The sequence below is a fragment of the Branchiostoma floridae genome, chromosome 5 (genome assembly GCF_000003815.2).
Source record: "Branchiostoma floridae strain S238N-H82 chromosome 5, Bfl_VNyyK, whole genome shotgun sequence".
In the NCBI taxonomy this organism is placed as follows: Eukaryota; Metazoa; Chordata; class Leptocardii; order Amphioxiformes; family Branchiostomatidae; genus Branchiostoma; species Branchiostoma floridae.
The window spans coordinates 17,473,599-17,485,021 of NC_049983.1; the positions used below are offsets into that span (position 1 = coordinate 17,473,599).

Sequence of the window (11,423 nt, forward strand, 5' to 3'; positions counted from 1 at the left end):
TGATCTCGCATTTGTAATATATGAATAAATAAATTGACATACGTATAGTAGGCGGATATATGATTTGAACATGATAGCAGTATCGAACGATATCGCGGCCCAGATATGATATAATGAACACACACAACATACCCTGTGACAAATTCGATGAGCCCAGTACCGCAGTTAAATTTGCCGAAAGTGGGACTCTCAATGATGTACATTGCTGTACATTGAGATGCTTTCAAGCACTCAATATCGTTATCATGAAGCGTTCCTTTCAATTCATAACGAATTGCGGTCCCCCGGCACCATACCTTCCTTCATTAGAGGTTTTTATTGATGCCATCGTTTGATTATCGCCTGACCCGCAGGCAGCCACTTTCTTCCAGAGTATCAGTTCAGAGAGAGTGATACAAAACCAGCGCGGTTTGATAACGCCCTGTATGTTTGATTTTCACACAGCGCGCGGCACGGGTGATCATACAGACTTCCCTTCCTCGGGTTTGCTCAGGACTGTGTGTAGCTTTCCTCATCTTGGCGCCCCCGCCAGCTTGTAATAGTCTAGAGAAGGAAGGAAGAAGGAGGTGATTTTTCACAGGTGAACAGGCCAGGGAAAACAAATCGCTAACCGCCGCGGTGCGGTGACTCCATCAGACTTGTTGCACAGTGGAAGGATGTGGCTTCCCCCATGTACACCATAGTGGTGCTGGGTTCACGTGGCGTGGGCAAGAGCGCCCTGGTAAGTAAACAACACGTTCTCGGCTTTGATACATCGTCTGTGTATTTCTTATCGTGTCTGTGACATTTTACCATAGCACGAACCTGAGGGAGGAGAAAATGGCGTCTATATGTACGTGTAAAAATGTTACATTATTTTTGACGTGTAGACCCGGTAAGTTGTAATGTTGTCCCGCAGCTAGTATATTTTCACGGCTGATATTTATGGTCGTAATGCCATTAAGATATCAATCCATGAAGGCGACCCACCGGCGTTTTAAAGCGTAGTGGTAATGGCGAATTCTCGCCTGGCGTGAAATGTGATTATCCAAGATTACGGCAATAGAGACTGGCGAACGCCAAGCGCTAAATAACCGTCGTGGGGCGTAATCAAATTCCATTTAGAGATCACCCTTTTTTTCGAGCTGATAATGCACTGAGCTTCTGTGAGGATAATGATATCAACTGGTTTCGCACTACCATTCTGTGAGGGCTTTTCATTTTGCAATGACATCATGGTAGTGTACCTCTAAGATATAGATCATAAAAACGATAATGGTATCATCATGTTAAATCAAAAATAAGGTTCATATTTGTAGCTAGTTAGCTATGATAAAAACTGTAGTATTGACGTCTAGAAGAAAACATAAACCTATTCATACAAACCTATGAAACCAATGCAGAATATTTCTGGAAAACTCAGTTTAATACGAGACTCGATTATTATGCCGATAGCGTCTTCGTTGTTATGACAACATTATGGTAGAGAAGGCATGAAAATTATCATAAGTACCCTGCATAATCAATGCGCTTCTGTATACTATAATGATTATACATATGTGCTGAAGATTACTAGTATACAAGGCGCGAAGAAGCATCAGACAGATCTATGGACCAGACATCTTGTACTTTATTTGCGTTATCACATCTACGTATTCCCTTGCAATTAACCTTCGGGCATGAGTTTGCAAATAAGATACATATTATTCACATGACTCTATCTATCAGTCCTTTCACACGGTCGCCTAGCAACGGGGCTATTACGGAAAGTGCAAACCTCCATAATGGCCCTTCATCATGTTAAATGGCACCTGTAGCTGTACAGGAAATCTGGAAACTGTCGCGGTGGTTTTATCTCAGCGTTTATTCTAACACGACGAATTGCTGAAACCGCGAATGCGCCTCCCTTGTATGACTACTGTAACGCTAGTTCACCTTAATCCGTGGGATAACCTAGATTCGTTGTTTTAAAAAGCTGGGGATTTCAGGTCAACAACTTGGGTTTTAAATGTCTACATTTTCAAGATACTGCAATGTGAAACTACCTTCCATAGACTTAACGATCCCCAAATACCCTATTTCTATATACAATGGACATAGGTGACCCTATGGATAATGCTAAACTAACGTTATTACAACAGAATCGTTTCGACAGTACACAAAAAATTTGAAACACCGTAAAAATATTATTTTAGATCAAATAGAACCGTCGCGTATCCACGTGAATTTACAGTGATATATTTGAAGAAGCTTGGAGAAACACTCACTAGTACTGCTGTGTACGCGTGTAAATGTTGTCGCTACGTCGGCGGACAGCTTGATAAATATACTCAACCATATCATCTGTCTTTTTATTGTATGTACGAGGGTGAGTCAGAAAGTAATGCAAGTGGTTTAATAACAGACTCCTTCTTTGATAGAATGACTTTTGGCACAAATGTTAATACATATCTCCTCTTGAGATTGAAATATCTAAATTTGTTGCTCATTATTTTATGAGTGACTGAGCTGCTTTCAAGGTGACCACACCCTTGGTATCCCGTCAGAAGAAAAGTGAGGTCCAATTAACGTACAATTAAGAATTTCCCTAAAGCATTTTTTGCTATTGTAGGAGATTAAGCCTGCACATGTAATAAGCTGCGTTTGTCTATAAGCCACATGCTTAATTTCAACTCTGAAATCCGAGCAGTTTTTCTTTTTTCGTTGCTGGTGTAGAGTGAGGTATACGCGGTCTTCAGGGTCATGAGATCTGCGGTGTTATGATTAAAACTTTCTATAGCCTTCTTTCCCACTAACAAATACAAATAAAACTTAGCACACTTTTTGGTCTGTAAACAGTTGATAACTGTGTAAAGTTTCGTTTCTTTTGGTTAATGGCAAAGGAGTCTTTTAACCAACAACTCACAAATTCGTGTATAAATCCAACAGCTCTATAATACAACTTACTGCATCCAAGCAGCTGTAAATATAGAACCATTACGAGTTTAGAGATGAAAATTGGCACGCAACCTATAGAGACATTTGATATCATACATGTATAATTTCAACCTCCTACAGTGATTTTCAGTGGGTCAGATTTAGAGGAATTGATAGCCTGACAAGCTACCTAGGGTGTGTTCATCTTGAAATCAACTCAGTTGCTCATAAAATGATAAAGACCAAAATTAAAACATTCAATCTCAAGAAGACATATACCTCTACCTTTGTACCAAATTTCAACTTAATTGATTAAAAAACGATTCTGTTATGAAACCACTTGCATTACTTTCTGACTCACCCTCGTATAAAGTGGTTTATCTGTCCACCAAATCCACAGCAACACCCAAGGATCTAGTAGATAGGTACAAAGTGAATGAGATGACAAATGGACAAAGCAAAAGAATGAAACAATACAAAACAAATTAAAACTAAACTGAATAAATATACTGAAGTAAAATGAACAAAATATGAAGTTGTAGTACATGTATATAGAACAGAATATAACATGTCAGAGATATAATATGGAATAGAGTGTGAAATGAAATTGGACGGAGAGCACTTTCTATATTTAGTGAAATATCAAATGAAATATAAGAAAAAGCGAATACAGAGTAATACATATATTGAAGTATAGAGGTAACGGTAAACAAATGAGACATAAAATTAAAAATGAAGTAATATAAAATGACTCAGTCGAGCATCACTACCTTATAATACAACATTATATGTATTCCACCTCCACACTGTTGGAGGATGATGACGTGCCAACCCAGCCAACGCTTTTGTTTCCTACAGATAACACAATATGCGGAGAACCGTTTCGAAGAGGAGTACTACCCGACAATCGAAGACAATTTCAGAAAGGTAATACTGAGGGACGGATCGAGAATTGTCGTGAGTGGGTGGCGGGAAGAAATCGCACAGACGAACAGAAAGAAATGATTTCATAAAGACTGTTGTTTATTATTAGTAGAGAAAACACAGGCAGCAATCTGCCAAGACATAAAGCATACACAACCGCTGAACGTTATGACCTGCAAATAGATTATGATCAACATTTTCATTATCTTCCTTACGATGCTTCCTGGTTCGTCCTTGCTGTGTGTCGCCTTACGTTAGGTCTGGTGTGTCAAACGTAGTCTAATTACTGGCAATGGGGTTTGCCTTGCTTGATCTATATATATATACATCCAGCCATACATAGTTAACACCCTTGCTTATCAACCGTCTTACCCAAATAGCGAACACTTTTGGGATATTTCCAGGGCTAAGGTGCTTTTATTCCCCAATCTAACAGACAAAATCAGTGAAGCACGTTGATATTTGAGCAAAACACAAATTGAACAAGTAAGAATTTGACATAGAAAAACTGAAAGTACTTTTTTGTTGCTCTCTTCTGAGTAGAAAATCTACTTCAAGACCACATTTTAGTGTCTTAAGACAAACGCTGCTCTGATGGTTGAACACTGGAGATACTAGACTTATTTACGCGTACGCATATTTTCATCTTCTCTTTGTTCAATCAGACCGACGAGATAGATGGGAAGTCGTGCCTTCTGGATGTGTTAGACACTGGAAGCCAGGTGAGTCTTCGGATTTAAAGAAATAGAGCACAGTTGTTGATTTTAGGCCCAGCCATTGTTTAGCCAGATAGTTTTTGCCAGTGAAAAAAATCGGAAATGAGAGACGCATTCACAACATCGTGAGGAGGAGCATCGTTTTGAACTTCAAACATCTACTCGGAGGATGCATGTTTCTTAATGCAGACAGCATGGCAGTCGGATCACAACAGCGATGATGATGATGATGGTGATGATGAAGATGATGAAGATGTAATGATGATGATAGTGACAATGATTATGGTGATGATGATAGTGATAATGATTATGGTGATGATGATAGTGATAGTGATGATGATGATAGTGATAATGGTGATGATGATGATGATGAAGCGAATATGTTAAAGATGATAATGATAATGATGACAATGACAATGATGAAGATGATGACGGTCTGGTAAATGATATCGCTGTGACTGTTCGGACAGGAGGAGCACAAGTCTCTCCGAGAGGGCGATCTGTCCCGAGGCCAGGGTTTCGTCCTGGTGTTCTCCCTCACACAGGAGTCTTCCTTCACAGACCTGCTGGAGACATGGGACAGGGTGCTGCAGGCCAGGCCAGGGGGAGAGGTAAGCATACATTACTATATAGCCAGACGGGATTGGCAATCAGGGGGAGAGGTATGCATACATTACCATAAAGCCAGACGGGATTGGCCAATCAGGGGGAGAGGTATGCATACATTACTATATAGCTAGACGGGATTGGCCAATCAGGGGGAGAGGTATGCATACATTACTATATAGCCAGACGGGATTGGCCAATCAGGAGCCTACGTTTGATATTGAGCATGAGGCCGTTATGTCATTGGCCGTTACCATATAGCCAGACGGGATTGGCCAATCAGGAGCATGCGTTTGATATTGAGTATAAGGCCGTTATGCCATTGGCCAATCAATCAACAGGTGTGCGGCTAGGACCAATGAGCCGTGTGAGCGAAGCGAACGAGGTGGTTTATTTGGTGATTATGGGTACCGACCAGGCCTTATAAAACTAGATTTTACATACACTTTTGGACGGGACATTAACCCTTTGTAATCTAAAACTTATCCAAAGTAATGTGTTTTTTATGCTAAGCTTTGACGCCTCCTTTGTGTGTATCACATACTTGAATGCATTTTCCCGATATGACGTAGGTTCCTATGGTTTTGGTGGGCAACAAGTGTGACCTTGTGTCCGAGCGGGAGGTCAGCGAGGAAAGAGGAGAAGGTCTCTCGGTCAAGTTCAACTGGTTAAGTATCATTTCGCTCAATATGGTTGACTGGTCTTTGTAGACTTTGAAGTCTTTTAAAGAACACTAAAAAAGAATTCCTGTCTTTATAACTTGGAATGGGTTTCTTTCTATGCTTCAGTTCCTATTTGGAGACATCGGCAAGGCTAGGAACTAACGTTCATGAGGTATGTGCCACTTCCGCCATGGTATCCGCCATGCGATTCTGTGTTTAGGATGTTTGCCGTGATTTTCGTGTCATTCATGACCATGTTATTCTTCTTTCACAATTCTTTCTGAATTAATGTAGTGGGCTTATACTTTTGGTATGTTTTCTTGTTTGTTTTTACCTTCGCCAAAAAGGTTATTCCATAGGTGCCGTTTGTGTGTCTGTGTATGTGAGTTTGTAACAGCATAACTCGATAAGTTGTGGTTGGATCCGACATATGACTTTTGGTATAGGTGGGTAGCTGTCGGGAAAACGAAGGTCAAGTTCGATAATGGGCCTTCTAACAGCGTTCTATTGTACTGCAGCACAACTTCTGTTTTTTTAATATTTTATTTATTTATTTATTTGTTTTTTTGTTTGTTTATCAACATGTGTGATTGTATCACAGGTGTTCCGTGGGCTGGTACGGCAGATTGTGAGGACGACACCTGGGTCACGTGATTATGACTGGAAGCAAGAATCTCGCGGCCAGGACAGAGGGTCTCGCATGTGTGTTCTCCTGTGATAACTATTAAAGTCACAAGGACTTTTTATCGGAGGGAGGCAGACTTAAAATCAGGGCTATCCTTACACTCCTCCGACCAAAATCTCAAATTGGACTATTGGATTCTGCGGCAGCCCGCACTAGTCAACAAACGGACAAAGCTTGATTTCGATGTCGCAAAAATTGTATTGATTAAGCTGCCATCTATTTAGGCAGCCATCTTGGGATCACTTGACCCAAATCAACCAATCACAACATTCAATCGTGGACAACTGACCCACACGAACCAGTCAAACTGTTTTGGCAGGTGCACCCCTATCTTCATGCATGAAAAGATCAAGGAGGTTTTATTGATAAAACCTCCTTGAAAAGATCAACTGAAACGTTACCACAACTTTTATATAAAACCAGTTTCCTTCCCATTATAGGGTTCTAGTATCGCATATCGTCCTTTCCGTAGCATTGCGTCTCATAGCTGTGCATGCAGTACAGCACTGGGCTACTCCATTTTCCATGGCGCGTGTTTAAAATTGAGTATGATGAAGCCTATCTACGCAGTCACGTGTGGCTTCCCTCTCCGTCAAAAAAGAAAATAAACCCAAGCTAGTACGCCACACTAGGACTCATTAGTCTAGTCTAACGTTAAAGGTAAGACGGGGAATACGCTTGAAAATGGTACTTAGTATTTTCTTTTGTATAATTGAACAAGAAATAAGAAGAAAATTATACACACAGCCTTCGTGTCTCGATGTTTTCTTCTGGGATTCTTGGTTGGACATGATTCCATCGCCTCTCAGCAATGGCAGCAATGCCGGCAAGCAGCAACGTCGCTTGCAGTAGTGAGATTGTTACATATATATCGCACTCCACTCAAGACATTTACCCCACGCATTAGCGTCCATTAAGAGATTAGACGTAACATCGGAGTGACTGGGTCCCCTACTGCGCAGCATCACAAGGCTTAGAAAAATATGGCATTCCATTTTAGGTCCCTGTTTGAACAATTTGTCCAAATTCTTCTTAGTCTCCGTGAAATGGAGGTTTTGTTTTCAGTTGTTTCTGTTTTCCCTTTGTTATTGTTCCAGGCCGCGGGCACGCGTCCATTTTCCCCGTAGACTGGCAAGATGCGAAGGTTGAGCTGGCCTACAGATATCTTCTGCAGGCTTGCAGAAAGTGAAGTGAAAGTTGTCACATGGCCAAAAGTCAAGAACCCGATGATGACCTGTTCACGGGTGGAGCATGTATTGTGTGAAATGATGACATGTTTGTGTTATATTCTGTAAAGAAATCCATAAAAACTCAGGGAGGTATGAGAATGAGAATACGTGTTTGGAAAAATAAAAAAAAACATAGCATGAGCTCGAATTTGAAGAAGCCTGCTATACGTGAAAATAATGGCAGAGTGGTATTGAACGTTGAGTAGCCATTAAGTGCATTTCGCACAGCGGCTGCGCGATATATGGACAAGTGTGTTTAGCCGATAGCATGCTTGCATTTCGGGCTCCAAGTAATTCCTAGATTGCAAAGTGTGTGACGTTACTTTACATGTTAATATTTTTGCGCAGCTTGTAAATGCCATGAAGTCCTGAAATCTACTAATATTTAAGTTAGAACGAGTGCTACTAAGTCTATGGCTGAATCATGAACATGCCACGTTATATAAAGGCCCATACGCATAATACATGTGACAGGTCTTGTGTAGTAGGCATGAACATAAATAATCAGTGGGGCTACGGACACAGGAACATCACCGTGCAAAGTTATTCCTTGGTTGAAGTTAAGACATAAAAATCCTCTGGTTGAAGGCAGCAAAATTTTATAAACGGGCCGACATGAGGAGTCAATAGCCAAATGTATCTACATTAGGCTGCGTAAATGTGACGAATCTTCTGCCGATGTGACGAAATGTGACGAACATTCATCCTTCGAGGAAAATCCATCTATATACAACCGCAGCATATAGTACAGGTGGTTTACTTCCTCGAGCTCGTTATTGGAAGAGAGCGAACCGGCAAGTGCTAGTGACTGCAGTTCATCAACCTTTCGCCAGAGACATACAGACCAAGAACTACGACCAGATATTACTACATGTAGTATTTGGGCCGTTGGACACATTGGGGTGAGTAGACTTACCCCCGACTTTTTTTTAAGTCGACTGTGCAAAAAGAAGGACAGGGACAACAGACGTACATGTTGGATCAAAGATTCTATCTCTCTCAGAAAGTCTACGCCAGTCATGATCAGAGGGATGGGTATAGATAAAGTCACGTTAGGGGCCGTTTCATTGCCGCAATGTCACCGTACGGCAATGAGTGGTAAGTACCGTCAGAGCCCTGGGGAAATACTAGTACGCATATGTCGGTCAGGTGAATTACTTGTGATTCGTGAAGACCAATCATTTTTTAATGATGAAGAGTGCTTATATAGAATCGTGCCAGCATGAGAGCTATTGACTGTCCTTTCTTAGTGAACTGGCCCAACATTCGACAATGTCGGCTGCCACCACCGTGACGGCCGTACTGATGTTACTTTCTCAAATACAAAGTAACAAGTACTGCCGTTTCTGTACCAATTTGTACTTAATCCAAGCGTGTTTGAAAACGTGGGACGTAAAAGACGCGTAAAAGGGCACGGACCAGCGACTAAGCATACTTTGCTTCCTTTGACGCCAAACTCAACAAGAAATCTTTCAAAAATTCATGAGGGTAGCCGCGTGAACCGGAGCTCCAATTAAAAACTGATTGTGATGTTGACCGAATGACGCACTTACAGGCGGTTAGGTTAATCTGATGACGTCAGCGATTTGACCAACGCACGGGAAGCCGAAAATGACATTTACCAACCAACCAACCGTGATAGAATAGATTTGCCGCCCGTTGTCACGACAAATAATTGCCTTGTCAAATATTGCCAATGAGGTATTGCGCCTGAGTGGAGTTAAAGTTAGGGTTAGTGTAAAGGTTAGGATTAGGTTCGGATTAGGATTAGGGTTAGATTAAGATTAGGTTTAAAGTTAGGTTAGTATTAGGGGTATCTTAGGTGTTAAGACGATCGCACGACGAATGTGCCTTTGTGCTGACGTAGCCTTTTCGTCGGTAAGCTTTTCCGCTCTCTAAGTTATAAATTAGTCCAAGTAGGTTAAAGTTGGTCATGCAAAATATAGGTCTGATAGGTATATTTGAGACGCAAGGCTAGCTATGACGTTAGTAGTTACTTAGCTACAACCACATGTCTTGTGGGGGAACGTTACCTCATGACAGATAAGCGCCCCAATGTTTAGTAGGTTAGACAGCTGGAATTCCTTCCAACCGGGTTCAAACACATTTTCCTTACCGTTAAGAACCCGTCACATTATGGACATTCCTAATCTTCAAGCGGATTTCATGACATTATCCAAATATAAAAGGACCGAAAGGTAATATACAATTCTGATCGAACACCATATCGAACAAATAGAAACCAGGTAGAACTCCCTATTCTATTTCAAACATCTACGTCAAAATCAGCCCCAGGGGGACAGAAATAGCCAAATAAAAATGCTTTGTGGGGCTTCAGGATCGGTTCATTGACTAATTGGACACTGATTTGGCCCTTTGGATACTGTCATATCATCTGCTTGGAGATTAAGACCTTCCCACGACTTTGGCTCCCGGCCAAGTCCCAGCCAATTAACGTTGTCAGCAGTTTCATAATCGTATGCCGTCCATATGTAATTTTGTTTTACCCAGATGGGTGACGTTGCTCAAGAAATGACGCAGGTCACTACGTCTTGCTGCGTAGGTTTTGTAACTTCAGACGTGGGCCATCCGTCGGAACAACATTAAATCCCAACTGGAACCCATACTTTACGTACGCACGTGCGATTTCATTGACGTAGCTATAGTCTTGATAACGTTATTATATAACGTTAACGTTAGATATGAATACTGCACCGTGTAATTCGACGCATCACGGCGATACATGAAGCAAAAATCTCCGTATCCCCTGGAGATGAATATGACGTCAGCACATAGATGGTCGTCTGATTTGGTCAACCAAGGGAATCCGGAACGATGTGATCGGTTTTTTTTTTCTTTGAGCGTTGACTAGAAAGAAATGACGTAACGTTTTGTGCTAGCTAACCTAAAAAAAACGTCTGTCCACGTCTAAATCATAATCTGCAGCTAAGAAGACACTGAGAGGCGACCATTTGGAAACATTGAACCTCTCAATTTCCCTCCTAAGATCTACTTGGAGATTGAGTAGACCACGTTCATGATCATTCGTGTGTACAGCATTCAGTCCCACGCCCCCACATCAGACTACCGCCACGCGTCACGTGAGGGCTAACCAGTCTCACCTGAGGATCGTCTGGCGGTTTCTAGGTCAAACTACTGTAAGGTATCAAAGGCGTAGTACGTACAAGCTGTGTAACGCCGGACTGGTGGATTTGATATGGGTCTTTACTATACCAATAGAGCTTTGATGCATTTTCAAGTTTCTTGGTGTAATTTTCAATTATCCGCGATGAAACCTATATCCGTTGTTTTTCAAAACAGTGTATTTCGGAATATCAGCTCGACGGACGGTGGTTCCAAATAACACTGCTAGTTAAACTGTTAAACTAAATTTGAAACCACCGTCTGTCGAGCTGATACCCCTAAATATCCATTTTTAGTAAAACAACGGATGTAGGTTACCCCGCAGATAAAGGTGAACTAGCGTTTAACAAATACCAGTTTTAAAATCAAGCTGTCGCCAGTAGTTAAGCTCTTTAAGCTTCCCATTTTTGAAACTGAAGACCTGAAGCCTCTTTAGTCTATATTGTAAATAGTATATGTATACCCGACACCTGGTCTCTCGATACGGTTTGCTGACTTGAAACAAAGGAGAGGGGTATATGTCGTTACACCCTGGGGCAAGTCTCCCTGTCTGGCCATTTTG

At 41.4% G+C, this 11,423-nt stretch overlaps 1 protein-coding gene across 1 annotated transcript; it reads left to right on the plus strand.

Annotated features, from left to right (window-relative positions):
* LOC118415225 (ras-related protein Rap1-like) lies at positions 1-7,508 on the plus strand. The gene is made up of 7 exons (XM_035819635.1): positions 1-721; positions 3,754-3,822; positions 4,485-4,541; positions 5,006-5,146; positions 5,714-5,808; positions 5,930-5,975; positions 6,405-7,508. Exons 1-7 carry the CDS (start codon positions 671-673, stop codon positions 6,519-6,521), a joined length of 576 nt encoding a protein of 191 aa, XP_035675528.1. The 5' UTR covers positions 1-670; the 3' UTR covers positions 6,522-7,508.
* The last annotated feature ends 3,915 nt before the right edge of the window (positions 7,509-11,423 follow it).